The following is a 19,857-nucleotide window of genomic DNA, read 5'->3' as shown; positions in this document are numbered from 1 at the left end:
GTTTAATCTCAGTCATTAGGGAAATGCAAATCAAAACCACAATGTCACTTCACATCTACTAGCATAGCTCTTACAAAAAAAAAATAGGAGACAAGTGCTGGCCAGGCTGTGGATAAACTGAAACCCTAATGCACTGCTGGAATTCCAAAATGGTGCAATTTTTACAAAAAGTAGTTTGCAGGTTCCATAAAAAGTTAAAAATAGCCATATGGCCATATGGCCAACAGGACTCAAACAGATACTTGTACACCAGTGGTTAAGTAGCATTACTCACAAGAGCCAAAAGGTAGGAACAACCCAAATGTCCATCAACAGGTAAATGAATAAAGGAAATGTGGTATATACATACAATGAAAAATTATTTCGCTTTTTTTAAAAAAAATTTTTTTTTTTTTAACATTTATTTATTTTTGAGACAGGGAGAGACAGAGCATGAATGGGGGAGGGTCAGAGAGAGAGGGAGACACAGAATCTGAAACAGGCTCCAGGCTCTGAGCTGTCAGCACAGAGCCCGACGCGGGGCTCGAACTCACAGAGTGCGAGATCGTGACCTGAGCCGAAGTCGGCCGCTTAACCGACTGAGCCACCCAGGCGCCCCTATTTCGCTTTTTAAAAAGGAAATTCTTCTTACCATACACAAAAACAAATTCAAAATGAATTAAAAACCTAAATGTAAGACCTGAAACCATAAAAATCCTAGAAGAGAGGACAGTTCTTTGCCTCTCGTGAGGCAAAGAAAAACAGGGGTGCCTGGCTGGCTCAATCGGTGGAAGTGCAACTTTTGACCTCAAGGTTGTGAGCTCAAGCTGCACATTTGGTCTAATTACTTAAAAGTAAAATCTTAAAAAACAAAAAACAAAGAAAAAAGCAAAACAAACAAAAATAAACTACCGGGACTACATCAGAATAGAAAGCTTCTCAAAAATAATATAAACACAGGGAGGGGTAAAAAACGTAAGAGACTCTTAAATACAGAGAACAAACAGAGGGTTGCTGGAGGGGTTGTGGGAGGGAGGATGGGCTAAATGGGTAAGGGGCTTAAGAAATCTATTCCTGATGGGGCGCCTGGGTGGCGCAGTCGGTTAAGCGTCCGACTTCAGCCAGGTCACGATCTCGCGGTCCGTGAGTTCGAGCCCCGCGTCAGGCTCTGGGCTGATGGCTCAGAGCCTGGAGCCTGTTTCAGATTCTGTGTCTCCCTCTCTCTCTGCCCCTCCCCCGTTCATGCTCTGTCTCTCTCTGTCCCAAAAATAAATAAACGTTGAAAAAAAAAATAAAAAAGAAAAATAAAAAAAAAGAAAAGAAAAGAAATCTATTCCTGAAATCATTGTTGCACCAGATGCTAACTAACCTGGATGTAAATTACAAAAAATAAAAATAAATCAATATAAATAAATAAATGTTCATTTATCCTTAAAAAAAAAAAAGCTTCTGCACAGCAAAGGAAATAATCAACAAAACTAAAGGACAACCTACTGAATGGGAGAACATATTTGCAAATGACATATCTGACAAAGGGGTAGTATCCAAAATATATAAACACCTTATAAAACTCAACACCCAAAAAAAAAATAATCCAATTAAAAACTGGGCAGAAGATGTGAACAGACATTTCTCCAAAGAAGACATCCTGATGGTCAACACACATGAAAAGATGTTCAACATCACTAATCATCAGGAAAATGCAAATCAAAACAACGAGATATCACCTCACACCTGTCAGAATGGCTAAAATCAACAACACAAGAGACGACTGTTGGCAAGGATGTGGAGCAAAAAGACCTTGTACCCACTGTTGGTGGGAATGCAAACTAGTGCAGCCACCATGGAAAAGAGTATGGAGGCTCCACAAAAAATTAAAAATAGAACTATCCAGGGACTTCTGGGCGGCTGAGTCAGTTGAGCATGTGACTCTTGATTTTGGCTCAGGTAATGATCCCATGGAATCAAGCCCCACATTAGGCTCCATGCTGAACCTAAAGCCTGTTTGAGATTCACCCTCTTCCCCACTCACGTGCTTTCGCTCTCTCTCTCTCTCTCTCTCTCAAAAATAAATAAACAAACAAATAAATAAAACGGAACTACCCTATGATCCAGTAATCCCACTACTGGGTACTTATCAAAAGAATACAAAAAAACTTACTCAAAAAAAAGGACACAAGGACATATGAACCCCTATGTTTACCGCAGCATTATTTAAATTAGCCAAATTATGGAAGCAGCCCAAGTACCCATGGACAGATGAATGGATAAAGAAGACGTCACACACACACACACACACACACACACCCACACACACCCACACACACCCACACACACCCACACACACACACACAGGAATATGATTTGGCCATCATAAAGAATGAAATCTCGCTGTTTGCAACAACATGGATGGAGCCAGAAAACATAATGCTAAGTGAAGGAAGTCAGAGAAAGACAAATACCACACGACTTCACTCATAAGTGGAATTCAAGAAACAAAACAAATGAACAAAGGGGGAAAAAAAAGATAGGCAAACCAAGAACCACACTTTTAGCTATAGAGAGCAAACAGTTACCAGAGGGGAGGTGGGTGGGTAGAACAGGGGACAGGGATTAAAGAACACACTTGGGATGAGCACTAACGTATGGAAATGTTAAATCAGGTGTTCAGTGTACACCTGAAACTAATACAGCACTTTATGTTACCTACACTGGAATTAAAATACTTTAAAAAAGAGGAAATTCTGACACATGATAAAACACGGATAAGCCTCAATAACAATTATGCTAACTGAAATAAACCAGGCACAGAAATACAAACACTGTATGATTCCACTCATGTGAAGTACCTAAAACAGGCAAATTCATAGGTACAAAAAGTAGAATACATGTTCCCAGGGGCCAGAAGGTGGGGATGGGGATGAAGTTATTATTTAACAGGTAGAGTTTCTGTTTGGAACAATGAAAAACTTCTGGAAATAGATAACGGTGTTGTTACACAGCACTGTTAATGTACTTAACACCACTGAATCACACACTTAAAATAGTTAAAATGGTAAATTTTATGTAATATATATTTCATCCCAATTAACAAAACAAAGGGGAAAACATGAGTGATTTTCAAGCATTAGGAGAGCCTGGGTGGCTCATCTGGTTAAGCGTCCAACTTCAGCTCAGGTCATGATCTCATGGTTTGTGAGTTAGAGCCCCATGTTGGTCTCTCTGCTGTCAGCACTGATGGATCCTCTGTCCACCTCTCTTTGCCCCTCACTCACTGGTTCTCTCTCTCTCTCTCAAAACAAATAAACAAACTTAAAAAAACAAAACAAAAACCAAAACATTAAAAGTTAACCAAATACATACCCTTAGAGCCCTTTTAATTGCATCCACAATGAAACTTGGTGTCACAGACTGCATATTCCAAAGATGACAGCAAAAGCATGGCTTATTCTACATGCTCTTCTGCATAGGGAATGACCCTCCTATCAAGAAGTGGAGTCTATACCTCGATCCCCTTGAATCTGGGCCAGTCATGGGACTATTTTGACCTACAGAATATGATGGAAATGAAAGTTCTGCCAATTCCCAGTATCATCCGTAACTGGCCTGACAAGTAGCCTTAACTTGCCTTCTCGCCAAGTAGTCCCACAGAGAGATCCACAAAGGGAAGGGCCAGGATCCCTGGCCAATAACCTGACTGAGCTTGGTCAAGAGCCAGTACCAACTTCCCAGCCACATTAAGTAAGGCAAATATGGAAATGGATCCCCAGTCCCAATTAAGCCATGCCAGCAGATACAGCATGAAACAGAAACTAGGTTAAGTGCTGAGCTCTAGCTAAAGCAAAGATTTATAAAGAAAATAGATGATAGCTGCCACTACATTTTGGGGTGGTTCATTACAAAGTCACAGACTGCCAGAACACATCCTTAATGAGGGTAATTCAAACTGTCTCTGTTGCACATGTTCAGGGTTCTAAGTCTTACATATATACAACAATGGAGACATCACACAGAAAATAAAAGGTTACTTTCAATTAAAGCTCTAATGTGAATCATGAAAACCTCCAGGTTGCATGGCACAATGGAAAGAATACAACACAAAACAGAGAATTTTAAGTTCTATTTCTCCTTAGCTGATTAATGGCTATAAAGTTTGGTCAAACCAATGTACTTCTTGTCTTATTTTCTTTACCTCAAAGATGGAATAATAATAATGCTTATTAGCCCCCAGAGTTCTGAATAAAAGAGGAGATAGAAGATACAAACTCTGGTTCTAAACTCAGTACACAGTAAACACACAGTACACAGTACACTGCAGTGCTTGGTCAAATTAAATACTCAACAGATACTTCAGTAAACATTACCTCCATGAAGAGACATGCAAGGATAAGATGCTCTCATTAAATCTTTCAGAAGACCATCTGCATGTTCTTGCTTATCCACAAATATAATGACAGATCCCGATTCTTGATAATGGCCGAGAAGCTCAAGTAACTTCAAGAACTTCTTTTCTTCTTCAATCACAATCTGCAAACAGCAAATCGCACCAAGTTAATGGAGTAAAACTGCAAATACATCTTGTGAACAAAAATACTCATTTTATTTGTGGCAGATGGTGAAATGACAATATCTTGCTGTATTTTAGGACCGGGCAGGAAAATATTGATTTTAATTGATAAACCAGTAAGACCAAAAACAAATCTGTAACTTTCAGAGAGGGGGCTTGTAAATGTGGGCAATCACCTGGTTCTCTCTGCCTCTTGATCTCACACCCTATTAACTAAAAAAACAAGATGTGACATTTCTATTAACAAGCCCACCTCTTCTGGTGGGACGAACTAAAAAGGGCATTTTGTAAGAGGATTTTAAACATGCAGTTCCACAGAAAAGCATATTCAAGTGCACCATATAAAATATTAATGGCTGCAGTTGTATCCTATTTAATTTTAGAAATTACCTTCCTACATCACAATGATCCCACAAGAATCACATCCTGAACATCCAGGGAACTGAGGGTTTCTTAAAGGCTGTACCCACCACTTGTTGTTCCACATCTGAGCAAACCACGCTTCTGCCTCCAACCTGCACTTCAATGGGTTTACTGAGGATTCTGCGAGCCAAAGCCTCCATAGCTCTGGGGAAAGTAGCTGAAAACATAACTGTCTGTCGATCCGGACGGACATTATCCACAATGCGCATGACCTAAGGACACAATGCAAATAAATACGGCTGAGTTTAGCCTCTAAAAGTCAATGATGTTAAAATCAAGTAGAAAGAAATTTTGAGAACATCCATTCAGTGACTTCTAAACCTGTTACCTTAGATTATAATTGATTTTACCCCATAATTTGCTCCTCTCAGTCCCCCCCCCCCCCCCGTAAGAAATGGCAACTGTAGTTATCTACATGTTTAGGCCAAAGATGGAGGAGCCATCTGTAACTACTCTCTCTCTCTTTCTCTCATCTCACACCTAATTCACCAATAAATACAGTATTCTCAGTCTTCAAACTACATCCGGGATGAAACTATTTTCCCTTGTACCACTGTTTTCCTTCACTTAGTAAACACAATTTTACTGAACTATTATGTGCCAAGCACTGCTCTATTTGGAAATATGCAATAAAAACAGACAAAAACTTGTCTCCATGGAACTTCTATTCTAAGGAGAGTGGACACATAAATATATTATGTATCAAAGGTTGAAAGAGCTACAGAAAGAGAACAATGAAGGTGAACATACTGTAGAGGGAGTAAGATACAGGCACCAATTGCCTCAGTGTCTATAGAGCCCTGGAGAAAATAAAGACTCCTAGGATTCTTGTGATGATTGGTAAAACAAGAAAAAAAGTAATAATGAGTAATATTACTGATGATGGTTTAAAGGTAGATGGTGGTGAGTGACTGGAAACTGGGAAGGGTATTCTTCCAAAGAAGACATCCAGAAGACTAACAGATACATGAAAATATGTTAAATATCACTCATCATCAGGGAAATACAAATCAAAACCATGATGAAATACCACCTCACAGGTGTCAGAATGGCTAAAATTAACTCAGGAAACAACAGTGTTGGCGAGGATGTGGAGACAGGGGAACTCTCTCGCACTGTTGGTGGGAATGCAAACTGGTGCATCCACTCTGGAGAACAGTATGGAGGTTTCTCAACAAGTTAAAAATAGAACTACCCTATAATCCAACAATTGTACCACTCCGCATTTACCTAAGGGATACAAATATACAGATTTGAAGGGGTACATACACTCTGACCTTTACAGCACCATTATCAACAATAGCAAAACTATGGAAAGAGTCCAAATGTCCATTAAATGATGAATGGATAAAGAATGTGGTAGAGGAGTGACTGGGTGGCTCAGTCAGTGATGCATCCGACTTTAGATCAGGTCATGATCTTGCAGTTTACGGGTTCAAGCCCCACGCTGGGCTCTGTACTGACAGCTCAGAGCCTGGAGCCTGCTTCCAATTTTGTGTCTCCCTCTCTCTGGCCCTCCCCCCCACTCACTCTCTGTCTCTTTCTCTCTCAAAAATAAACAAACAGTAAGAGTTTTTACAAAATAAATTTTAAGAAAGATGTGGTAGGCAAACACAAATGGTAGTGAGGATGAGGAGAAAGAGGATCTCTTTTGCACTGCTAGCAGGAATGCAAACTGATGCAGCCATTCTGGAAAACAGTATGGAGGTTCCTCAAAAAATTAAAAATAGAACTACCCTACGACCCAGCAAATTGCACTACTGGGTATTTATCTAAGGGATACAGGTGTGCTGTTTCCAAGGGGCACATGCACTCCGATGTTTATAGCAGCACCATCAACAATAGCCCAAGTATGGAAAGAGCCCAAATGTCCAACGACAGATGAACGGATAAAGAAGGTGTGGTATATCTATACAATGGAGTGTTACTCGGCAATCAAAAAGAATGGCATCTTGTCATTTGCAACTACGTGGGTGGAACTAGAGGGTATTATGCTAAGCGAAATTAGCCATTTGGAGAAAGACAAATATCATATGACTTCACTCATATGAGGACTTTAAGATACAAAACAGATGAACATAAGGGAAGGGAAACAAAAATAATATAAAAACAGGGAGAGGGACAAAAACAGAACAGACTATTAAATATGGAGAACAAACAGGATTACTGGAGGGATTATGGGAGGAGGGATGGGCTAAATGGGTAAGGGGCATTAAGGCATCTACTCCTGAAATCACTGTTGCAATATATGCTAACTAACTTGGATGTAAATTAGAAAAATAAATTTTAAAAAAGCATGAGTTTTACAGTATGTAAATTTTATTTGTCAACAAAACAAAACAAAAAGCAACAAAATGTTTCAAGATGGTAAAAGATTAATCAAGCTCAAGGAAGCTGGCAGTAAGAAAAAGTTGAGAATGAAGCTATTCTCCCTATATGGAGATGAAAGGTGGGATTCCAAAATGAAGAGAATTGATGCAAAGTCTGCTTAAGAAGCAATCAAATCCCAGGGCACCTAGGGGGTTCAGTCAGTTTAGAGTCCAACTTCAGCCCAGGTCATTTTCACAGTTTGTGGGTTTGAGCCCCACATCAGGCTGTGCTGAAGCTCAGAGTGTGGAGCTTGCTTCAGATTCTGTGTCTCCCTCTCTCTCTATTCCTCCCCCACTCGTGCTCTCTCTCTCTGTCTCTCTCTCAAAAATAAAAATTTTTTTAAAGAAGCAATCAAATCCCTCAACCTCCACCTATCTCCTACTGTCAGGCCCTTCTCTCACCCTAGCCAAAGACCCAAAGGTTTAGCTGACGCAGAATATAAAATAAGAACATGACTGGATGAGGCAAGGATAACATCCTAAGAAGAAAAGCATTAAGTAAATGCATGATGTTCAATACTGAGGCTCCCACTCTCCCTCAAGCCTCTTTCCCAACCTAGAACAAGAGACAGGCCTTTACAGTCCAGGCTGGAGACTGGCCAATATTTTTCCAGGGACGGTCTGCCCAGTCCAAGAAGTCAGGCAGAAGATAGTCCTCATCTAAATTAAAGTCCCAGCCAGATTACAACAGTGAAACTCAGGATCACTAAGTACTGCTCTGGCACAGAGAACTCTGAATTTTAAGCTGCCTTTTCTCTGTCCCTTAAATGTAAGTAGTTAACTACAGGTTCCCAGACCTCTACAGAATGTTTCTAATCTGAATGCAGAAATCAAAGCAAATAGAAAATCAACTCAGAGGACATAAATCCTACGCAGATAGAAGGCAATCTTTAAAAATGAGTCATTTAAATGAAATCTTGCCATTTGCAACAACATGGATGAACCCAGAGGGTATAATGCTAAGTGAAATAAGTCAGTCAGAGAAAGACAAATACCATATGATCTCATTTATGTATGGAATTTAAGAAGCAAATGAACAGGTGTGCCTAGGTGGCACCATTAGTTAAGAATCCAACTCTTGATCTTGGCTCAGGTCATGACCTCATGGTTCATGCGACTGAGCCCCACACTAGACTCTGTGCTAACAGCATGGAGCCTGTTTGGTATTATCTCTACCCCCCTCTCTCAAAATAAATAAACTTAAAAAAATGAATAAAGAATAAAAACAGACAAAAGGAAAAAAAAAGCATACTCTTAAATACAGAGAACAAAATGGTGGTTACCAGAGGGGAGGTGAGTGGGGATAAGTGCAACAGGTGAAGGGGATTAAGAGTACAATTATCATGATGAGCACTGAGTAATATATAGAACCGATAATAACATACACCTGAAACTAATAGCACTGTATGCTAATTATACTTGAATAAAAGTAAATTTAGAACATAAAAATAAATCACTGAAGGGGCACCGGGTGACTCAGTTGGTCAAGGGACCGACTCTTGATTTTGGCCCAGGTCATGATTTCACGACTTGTGAGTTCAAGCCCTGAACTGGGCTCTGTGCTGACAGCACGGAGCCTGCTTGGGATTCTCTGTCTCCCTCTCTTTCTGCCTCCCACACTCACATGCTCTCTGTCTCAAAAATAAATAAACATTTAAAAAAAAATCATTTAAGGGGCACCTCGGTGGTTCAGTCGGTTAAGCGTCTGACTTCAGCTCGGGTCATGATCTCGCAGTTTGTGAGTTCAAGCCTCACGCTGGGCTCCATGCTGACAGCTCAGGGCCTAGAGCCAGCTTCTGATTCTGCATCTCCCCCTCTCTCTCTGCCCCTCCACCGCTCACGCTCTTCCAAAAATAAATAAACGCTCTCAAAAATAAAGAAACATTAAAAAAAAATCATTTAAGTGCTCACTTTAGCAGCACACATACTAAAACAAATTGGAATGATACAGAGATTAGCATGTTCCTGTGCAAGGAGGAAATGCATGAAGAGTTCCATTAAAAATTTTTTTTTAATTTTTTTTTAATGTTTATTTTTGATAGAGAGAGAGAGACAGAGCATGAAAGGGGGAGGGTCAGAGAGAGGGAGACACAGAATCCGAAACAGGCATCAAAGGAGGAAAGTTTTCTTGAAAACCACAACTAACTCCCTCTCTTGCCCAAGTGCTAAGAGAAATCTTCATGAATAAGCTATAAATCCTGTGCTTCATGGAACGGTGTACTAACTATCACACATGGGAGCTTAGATTTTCCTTATGAATACCTATTACTGCTTAGAGTCGTGAAGATGCCCATAGTATGACGCTAATGATGACACACGTTTTCAGGGATGACTGGCCTGGGTTTCAATTGCCTTCTTATGCTCACTTGGCTATCACACTGGGGGCTACTGATTAAAAGCTGTTCCTGAAACTTTTCAGTATGTTCCCTCTCTCACAGTACACAGATAATTAAAGTCAGCCATGGGCTGCCAAGTACTAAGTCCTTAAACTTCTCCTTTCATACCTATAGGCTAAAACTCAATTCATCAGTCCAGCTGGTCACTAATGTTTACAAAGGTAGCCATTTCCCCCACTTTTCACTGATTTCAAGTCTTGATCACTGGCATACGCTCCTTTTGAAGAAGTTCTAAAAGTTTAGTACATTCTCTCTTATACTTCTCTTGACAACGTGCAATGCTTTCCTTTACCCTCAAGAAAATAATTTGCTACCAACTTAATGATTGATTTACTTATCAAAGTAAATATCACTATCTCAATCTTTAAGTCACAAATAGGGTCCTTGAGATGTTGATATGTATGTTGGTAAAAATTACCCTGGACTACAGGTGCCTGGGTGGATCAGTCAGGTAAGTCTCCGACTTCAGTTCAGGTCATAATCTCACAGTGCGCGGGTTGGAGCCTGCATCAGGCTCTGTGCTGACAGCTCAGATTCTGTGTCTCCCTCTCTCTCTCTCTCTGTTCCTCCCCTGCTCACTCTCTCTCTAAAAAATAAACACTACATAAAAAACAAAATAACTCTGGACTAGAGCATTATTGTGAAATAGGAATAAAACTTGGGGGTGCGGGGAGAGGTCAAAACTGTCATTATATCCCTGATTCTGTTTCCTCTAATGTAAAGGATTACATTAGACTTAAAAATAAGTTTTTGAAAAATGCTCTTTTTTTAGTACCTCTATCTCCTTAAGTAGCATCCATATTATTCAATAGGAGCTGCTTATGCACCAAACCCTTCACCAGTGGCCTGAACACAGGACTGAGAGGTGCTGAAGTATCTAATCATCAATCTAGTGACCTATTTTTTTTAATGTTTACTTATTTATTTATTTGAGAGACAGAGCATGAGTGAGGGAGGGGCAGAGAGAGAGGGAGACACAGAATCTGAAGCAGGCTCCAGGCTGAGCTGTCAGCACAGAGCCTGACGTGGGGCTCGAACTCATGAGCTGCGAGATCACGACCTGAGCTGAAGTTAGACACTCAACCAACTGAGCCACCCAGGTGCCCCCTACTTTTTTTTTTTTTTTTAAGAGAGAGAGCACAAGCGGTACAGGGAGAGAGAATCTTAAGTAAGCAGATTCCATGCCCAGTGCAGAAACCGATGTGGGTTCTTACGACTCTGAGATCATGACCTGAGCCAAAATCAAAAGTTGGATGCTTAGCTGATGGAGCCACCCAGGTGCCCCTTCAGTGACCTATTTTTTATGCCAATTTGAAGACAGCCTTCAAAGTTACGATAATCTCTCACTAAACAGTGAGCTCCTTGATGACTGAGGCAAGCATGCTGCTTTGCACTGTACAAGTGACAAATACATTTACTGTCTCACTTTACTACGTGATCGGTATTTTCAAGAAAGTAAAAACTCGGAGTAAACATCTTTAGAATCTTTAGATTTAGTGATCTTTAGATCACTTCATTTTGTACTAGTCACACGTATGAATAAATTTGTCAATTAAAACATTCCTGACTTTCTTAATAAAAATAAAAAGTAAAACATGTAAATAATCATTTGGTATTTTTTTTTGTAAATAACCATTTTTTTATAACTAATAGGAATATTACTTAACATATTTTCACAAAGTATGTATATCCAGCTCCATAATGGCTAACTAGAGCTAAAGATCAAGGTCTATATCTAATCAATTTCTTCTCTTACTCTTTAATTTTACTAAATTAAAAAAGAACCTAGAAACTGTAGAAAAATTTGTCATGGAAAACCACTTTTTAATATTCTGTTAGGGGCACTTGGGTGACTCAGTCAGTTGAGCATCGAAGTCTTGATTTCAGCTCAGTTCATGATTCCAGGGTTGTGGGATTAAACCCCATATCAGGCTCAGTGCTGAATGTGGAGCCTGCTTAAGATTCTCTCCCCCCTCCCCACCCACCACCACTCTCCCCTGCTTGTCCTCTCTCTAAAATTATAAATAAATAAATAAAACAATTCACAAAGATCTGCCCAAGTGCCTTTCAACCTGCCAACCTGTATATGCTAATGTGAAAAAGGAGACTCCTGTACGTTCTGCCAATGTCACTGTATAGCATATACATTTACTATGGATTTACACTCAGAAAAATATACATTAAGCATTATTTGATTTAGTTCCCAATTTTCATGATTTTCTTCCATACAGAATCATGTCTGGAGGCACACTGTCTGCCAACTCTGCTCTAGATAGAAGTCATTGTGCAGATGTGCACTGACTAGCACCAGCTTTGATTCAAATGGGGATGCCTTTACTTGCTTTAACATCCAAATAGTGCTCTATGGCACTGAACCTGAACCAAGCATTTTTAATCTACACAACAGCTCACAAAATAATCATTAATCTAAAATTTCTTCTTTTCAACGGTTTAGTGCTTACACATACGCTGTTACTCAGCATTTCTCCCTCACATACTTAATGTAGATGTAAGCACTAATGGCAAGAAATGACTCACACACTGCATATGATTGGGAAAAGTTATTTTGGCCTCTTTCTGGCAACACTTAATTGATTTACCAGAAAGGCCCAATCACACCACACCTACCTTAAACATTACCATAAAATCTAAGATTTCCCAGGACTGGGAAAGACATTTGAAAGGGATCTAATTCCATCTTCCATCTATTCATCAATTCCTTCTGCTCTCGTTCCTCAAATGGACCCCCTACCTCTAACCGAACACATAGACGAAAAACATATTCAGTATCTGCCCTCCTCCCACAATGTAAATTGTTTCATCTCCAAATAATGTTTATCCAGTTCTTTCTCACATATGCTTAGATTCAGCTCCCTATAGCTTCCCAACTGGGTCCCAGGTCTACTCCTCAATGATTCTTTCATGTGACAGACTTTTTTCAAACGGTTAAAGGATGCTATCAAATCCTCTACTCCAAGCTAAATGTCACTTATTCATTTAACTATTTCTCACATGGTTCGGGTGTCACCATAATCCTGTTTACTGTTATGTGCTCTTGTATATCCCATTTAGATTGTGATCCCTAAATCTAAACACAACACATACAAGTATATGACAGGTAATACATTTCTGGAGAACACATGAATAAACTGAAAAAAACCAAAGGCCACCTTAACTGTATTCCCTTTTTTTAATTTTAAAAAAATTTCAGAGAGAGAGAGTGCAAGTGGGAGAGAGGAGCAGAGGGGGAGAGAGAGAATCTTAAGCAGGCTCCATGCTCAGAGAGAGCCCAACATGGGGCCTTATCCCATGACCCGGGATCATGATCTGAGCAGAAATCAAGAGTTAGACGCTCACCAACTGAGCCACCCAGGTGTCTTTAAAGAATTTCTTAAGCAATCTCTACATCCAACGTGGAGCTCAAGCCCACAGACCAGAGATCAAGAGTCACATGCTCCACCTATTGAGAAAGCTAATACCCCATTTCTATTAATGCAGTTTATGATCAAAAATAATTTTTTTGGCATCCATAGCACATTGATAACTCACATTCCTTATCTCATTAGCAAAAATTCCTAAGACCTTAAAGTTCCTTAACATGTGTCCCTCTAAGTTTATAACACTGAAATTTTCTATCTGAGCAAACAGTGTGCATGAGGAATATTAAAATCTAAGGTAGACAAATGCTCTGGCCCTTAGTTTTTACATTTGCAGAATGTAAACAAAATGTGCTATATTGATCGTTGAGGCAATTAAAAGCATGAATTAAAAGAATTTATTTCAAAATACAATAAAAACTATAAAATAGAGAAGCTTAAGCTTCTATTATCAGCATTCCAATTCTAATTTAACCAACAATGGTTTTAGAAATACCTCCTGAACCAGTTTTATGAGGAATTCAGAGCATAATTATCTATTTGAATTCCCTATGTCCCCAACCTACTATATTACAACACAACAAAAACGTGTGAGAAGTTCAGACACCATATTAACATGTTATTCTCATGGCAGGTACAAGATTTTCTAGTATAAAACACTAAGACATGTAATGATTACCTGTGGTTCAAAACCCATGTCAAACATTCTGTCTGCTTCGTCTAAAACAACATATGTTACTCTTCGAAGATTTGTGACCCGACCTAAGATGAGGAAAAAAAATAAAGACAAAACGAAAACTAAAAATCAGTCACAATTCATTTTATGACTACCAAGAACTTTAAAAAACTGTAAAGGGAACTAAAATGCCTGACTTAACCAGAGGGGTAAGTTAGGTATCTTTAAAGAGTGAACAGAAATTTTGGTCTACAAGATCTTAATCTAATGGCAAATACTTTCTGACAATGGGTATATGAGGCCCTTTATTTTGTCAAACTCGTCTCTTGCATACCATCATAGGGCCTGAAGGACCTGTAAAATTCAGAAAACAGCCCTCTCCAAAACACATCATAAAACTAAGACTGAGATGAAGCATCGAGCCACATCAGCCATTATCTGACAGCATCACCTAGAAAAAAACATATTAGAGATTACAGCGTATGTGTGGAAAGCAAGTTCCAGTGCTAACTATTTTAGACGCAGAAAACCTCCTTTTAATATTACTTTATAAACTACTTTCATATAGTTAGAAGCTTCTACTGGGCATATCAAAATATTAATGAGAAGCTATTCAACATCATTAAGTAACTGAATTATTAAACAAAAACTTCAAATACCAAATGTATTGCATACATACATTTTTCTACACAAAGATATCATAAGTTCAATGTTATTAAATGCTCCCAATGGTTTAAACAGATGCAAGTGGTTTCTTAGGCAGTGGAAAACTAAAAACATACACAGGAAAGTTTTTCTAAAGGATTAACACAAGCCTTTCTATCAAGTGATGAATCAATCACCTGGCAAAAACATGTATAAAATAGTTATTAAATATAAACCAAAAGGACAGATAAGGGAAAAAGGTAAAATTAATCAAGATGAATTTCAGGAGACTTAATCAATGCAGCATTGAGAAAAAACAAGGGATTATTTCATCAGCATTCAACCCAAAACTTTTTGTAGGCTGTATAAGCACAATGATTTATCAAACAATTTCGTTGTCACTTCGTCAACATCATATAGAATTAGAATTAAGTATATACAGAAATTCAAGCCGAATGCTACAAGAAACATGCATTACTCACAGTTTTTAATACTTTATTATGTATATATTGAACACTGCAATGGAAACCTTTGAAAGCATTTTCTTCAAAAAATAAGAAATGAGCCAAAGTAAATGCTCTCCAATATTTAAGTACTCCATACTAACATCTGCAGCCCCCATTAGTCTTGCAAGGTTGGGAACAGCATTAAATTACCTACCTTGGATGGCTTAAGTCTCGGAAGCCCAGTTCTATAAATCTCGAAGGGCCTTTCTCCACAGAAGTTAAATAATGTCAACAGTTTAGTAACAGTTTTGATAGGGAATAATTTAACAAAGCACAACATAAGAGCTAAAAAACATGCAATATTTACAAAAGATAAAATTTCTTGAAGCTGCAATACCTTAATTTATCCAGTATTGTAATAAAACATTAGCTTCTGTGGAGGAAAAAGTCTGAAGTTTAGAATAATAAAAATTAAAAAAAGATAGCCCCCCCAACCCCATTAAAAGCAAAGCTAGACCAAAATTTGATTAAGAATCCATGTTAAGAACCAAAAACATCATATGGAGTTAGTTTCCAAATAAAATTGGAAGTAAAATTGCAGTAATATTATGAATGCTTGCAACAGTTAGCTGGTTGCAATGTAAATTTTAAGATATTACAGCTTTAAGAAGAAACATAAAAAAAAATGGTGGTTTCTTTTATCTGCTTTGATTTAACAAAAATGTATAGAATTCAAAAACGAGAAATGAGAACAACAAAAAATATCCCTGACTTACCACTGTTAGCTGCTAACATGTCAATCATTCGACCAGGTGTGCAAACAATAATTTCAGCACCTCTTTTCAGCTCAGCAATCTAATAAAAAAGATGAAATTTTAGTCTATTTATCACTAATACTTATTTAAACAGATTTGAGGGGCGCCTGGGTGGCGCAGTCGGTTAAGCGTCCGACTTCAGCCAGGTCACGATCTCGCGGTCTGTGAGTTCAAGCCCCGCGTCAGGCTCTGGGCTGATGGCTCGGAGCCTGGAGCCTGCTTCTGATTCTGTGTCTCCCTCTCTCTGACCCTCCCCCATTCGTGCTCTGTCTCTCCCTGTCCCAAAAATAAACGTTGAAAAAAAATAAACAGATTTGAAAATAATGTCCAGGGTCACCATACAGCTCCATAAGGTAACACAGTGAAGTCTGATTAGAAGACTCCAAAGCTTCCTGCTTAATTCTTTGGAATGCTGGAGCACGACAAAGGAAAAGGAAGCAGCAACATGACGACATGGTATTGTAACTTTGAACTCAATGAAAACCAGAGAATTTTACCAATTTTAATTTCACATGATCCCTTAAAAGAAAGGAGCATTAGAAAGCAGTAATTAAAGCAATTATATACACCAATGTTTTTCAAGTCGAGAATTGTTTCCATTAGAGAATCATGAGTATCCACAACCAGTATTCTCATTTTCTAATTTTATTTACCTGTTCACTTGTTATGTTTTTTTTTAACTTGATTTGATTTTTTTTGTTGTTTCTTTTGTTTTTTGAGAGAGGGAGTGAGTGAGGGGCAAAGAGGGAGAGAGAGAGAGAGAGAATCCTACGAGAAGCAGAGAGAAAGGGAAAGAGAGAGGGAGAGACAGAATCCCCCTAAGCTGACAGTGCGGAGCCCAAAGGGGGCTCGAGCTCACCAATACAGGGCTCGAACTCACGAACTGAGAAATCTTGACCTAAGCCGAAGTCTGGTGCTTCACCAAGTGAGTCACCCAGGTGCCCCTATTTTTTATTTTTTAAAGATTTATTTATTTTGAGAAAGAAAAAGTGTGGGCAGGGGGAGGGGCAGAGAGAGAAATCCCTGTGCGGTCAGCAGAGCACGATGTGGGGCTCAAACCCATGAACCCTGAGATCATGACCTGAGCAGAAACCAAGAGTCAGACACTTAACCGACTGGGCTACCCAGGTGCCTCAACAATCAGTATTTTTAAAATGAAATAGAATGGAAAAACCAGAATGTGTTAGAGATCAGTAAACTTTCATTTCACTTCTATATAAATATAACATACATGCATGTGTAAAGTTATTTTTTGTAAATGTTATTTCTTACAATAAACTGTCATCAGAACAACTGAGGCCAAGATAAGCTGAGAAAACATAAAGCATTTAACAACAGCAAATATTCCTTAAAAAGGAATGTGGTTAAATAAATTGAGATAATGCCACTTAATTTATTACATTTTTCTAGTATCAGAAGACATATTCGTTATCAAAGCCTAAGAAGTCTTTTAAGAAAAAAAGTCGACTTTAACATTGTACAACATGACCTTTCCAAAACTTATTTGATCACACAACCTGGTTTTTTTCCTTCTTCTAGTTAAAGCAAAATTATCTAATAACCATCATTTTTAAGAAGACATTTGGAAAAATGTCAAAGTAAAGAGAGTAAATGAAATTATGTTTAAATAACTCTTGCTGCAGGGCGCCTGGGTGGCTCAGTCGGTTGAAGCATCTAACTTCTGCTCAAGTCATAATCTCAAGGTTTGTGAGTTTGAGTACTGCATCAGGCTCTGTGCTGACAGCTCAGAGCCTGGAGCCTGCTTTGTATTCGGTGTCTCCCTCTCTCTCTGTCCCTCCCCTGCTCATGCTATGTCTCTCTCTCTCTCAAAAATATATAAACATTAAAAAAAAATTTTTTTTAATAAATAAATAACTCTTGCCAAAAACATTTAAAGATACCAGTGAGACAGGTATTAATGCAAAACAGTCATCACCACCTTTTAAAGATGTCACATGAATTAGAGCCAGTTGGGAAATCAGATGACCTGGTTCTGGGACAAATTAAGTCTTATTAGCCTAAACACTTTGATCAACTTACTTAACCTTTCTCGCCATTTCTTTATCTATAAAATGGAAAAAATATCTGCCTTCCTTGAGCAGAGAAAGACAAAGAGGAGTATCAGGAAAGCCAAGGTATAAAAATGACTGAAAATCTTAAAATATAAGATTAACATAATTCATCCTCACTATTATTTTTAAACCTCATCTTTTTTAAGATTTAAAAAAATTTTTTAAATGTTTATTTATTTTTGAGACAGAGAGAGACAGAGCATGAACGGGGGAGGGTCAGAGACAGAGGGAGACACAGAATCTTAAACAGGCTCCAGGCTCTGAGCTGTCAGCACAGAGCCCAAGCAGGGCTCGAACTCATGGACTGCAAGATCATGACCTGAGCCAAAGTCGGATGCTTAACCGACTGAGCCACCCAGGTGCCCCAGTGGCTAAGATTTTAAAAGCAATCATTATACAAATCACTAAAACAAATCACTTTTAGATCATTAAATAATTTAAGAATGGGAACACTGAAAGAAAAAAAAGAATGGAAAAACTGAATGCTCCTTTTATAGTTACCTGCTCACTGATTCCTGTTCCTCCATAAACACAGACCACTCTAAGTCCCAGGGTCTTTGAAAACTTCTTACATTCTTTAGTAATTTGTAAAGCCAGTTCTCGAGTTGGAGTCATGATGACAGCTGAAAAGATAAATATGTCAAAAGCCTAACCACCAAAATTCTTGAAAGGCTATCCTGTAACGTGTTATATTTAACCTCTGAAATAATGTTCAGATTTCTTAGTATAATTTTTTGTTTTTGTTTTCATTTGTTTTATGCACCTTTGAAACCCTCTTTCAAAAGGTTTGTAATAGTAGAGATTGTGGCGATTGCTAATTTTAAGTAGATTTTAAGAACATGCTACAGAAAGATAAATGAGAGTTAAATGTCTCACTCAAACATCAGGAAAATACTGGGGTGAAAAGAACGCAAATCATTCTCAACTGCAAATCACAGAGCAAAGATAATCAAGCGACTCACTGTGCTGCAGAGCCATACCGAGGCTTCCGGAAACAACCTTGGTGTGAAGGGCACAGAAAAAGTAGGAATATATTGTGCCCCGTTTCCAAGAGAGGAGCTGAGCAAATTTTCAAAACCCTACTCACACTTGCGAAACAGATCTCTGCCAAATGAATCAACAAATGAACCTGAAGACCTAATCCTGAAGGAGATGCTGGCACTATATATATAGCCTTTTAAGGCGAAAAACCAAAAATGGAAAATATATTTCCTTACAATCTTCTATGTTGAGTTTATAGATCCACTGACACTCACTAAGCACAAACCTCAATATAAATAAACAGATAGATGCACGAGGAGTCTACCTGCCGAGTCAGAGTTTAAAAATTGAGCTGTGCCAGGAGAGGCTGTTTTTGTACTTCTGAGGTGTCACTCCAGAGCTCTGAAGATTCTCACTCCACCTGCTGGTAAGGGGAAATCAGCCCCAAAGTGCCAAATTTATAAAGGAAATGTACATAAAGACATCTTTATTGTTATAACAGAACATTATAAAATATCAGGTCTTTCTGATTAACTGACAACAAAGCTGTTACCTGAATAAATAGTTTAATGAAAGGAATTGTACCTATTGGCCCCTCTCCTTCTTCTAATGACCTCTGATCCATGATGTGTCTAAACATGGGCAACAGAAAAGCAATGGTCTTTCCGCTTCCTGTCTTGGCAATACCAATCAAATCTCGTCCAGACATTATAGCAGGAATCGCCTGGGTCTGGATTGGCGTGGGTTTTTCATAGCCATGCCTTAAAAAGCAAACCAAAGAAAGACAAGGTAAGAACTGGCATCTCTGGGTCTCTCCAAGTCCCATAGCAAGGTTTTCCAAAACGCAGAACAGCTGTACAACGAATATTATTTGCCAAAAGGGAATGAAGGACTGAGGCATTCTACATCATGAATGAGCATTGAAAATATTATGTTAAGTGAAAGAAGTGAATCACAAAAGACTATGTTAGTACGATCCCACTTATAGGAAACGTCCAGAAGAGACAAATCTGTAGACACAGTAAATTGGTGGATGCCTAGGACAAAGAAGGGAGAAGAATGACTACTAAGGGATACAGGTCTCTTTTTGGGATAATGAATATGTTCTAAA

General features: G+C 38.6%; 1 protein-coding gene and 1 non-coding gene across 3 annotated transcripts in view; one reads left to right on the top strand and one right to left on the bottom strand.

Annotated features, from left to right (window-relative positions):
- DDX46 (DEAD-box helicase 46) overlaps positions 1–19,857 on the bottom strand; it is a 70,891-nt gene that overhangs the window by 31,581 nt on the left and 19,453 nt on the right. For both annotated transcript variants that reach the window (XM_006927606.5, XM_003980775.5), the window contains exons 10-15: positions 19,332–19,507; positions 18,267–18,388; positions 15,655–15,733; positions 13,791–13,873; positions 5,017–5,181; positions 4,344–4,506 (exon numbers count right to left, since the gene is read on the bottom strand). In XM_006927606.5, the coding sequence (XP_006927668.1) occupies positions 4,344–4,506; positions 5,017–5,181; positions 13,791–13,873; positions 15,655–15,733; positions 18,267–18,388; positions 19,332–19,507 (788 nt within the window). The remainder of the gene's footprint in view (positions 1–4,343; positions 4,507–5,016; positions 5,182–13,790; positions 13,874–15,654; positions 15,734–18,266; positions 18,389–19,331; positions 19,508–19,857) is intronic.
- On the top strand, positions 9,242–9,349 carry LOC111556980. Its single transcript, XR_002736694.1, has one exon. It is a non-coding gene; the product is annotated as a U6 spliceosomal RNA (small nuclear RNA).

This window comes from Felis catus, chromosome A1 (assembly GCF_018350175.1).
Source record: "Felis catus isolate Fca126 chromosome A1, F.catus_Fca126_mat1.0, whole genome shotgun sequence".
NCBI lineage: Eukaryota > Metazoa > Chordata > Mammalia > Carnivora > Felidae > Felis > Felis catus.
The sequence above is the reverse complement of the archived record's forward strand: the minus strand, read 5'-3'. Positions and strand labels throughout refer to the sequence as shown.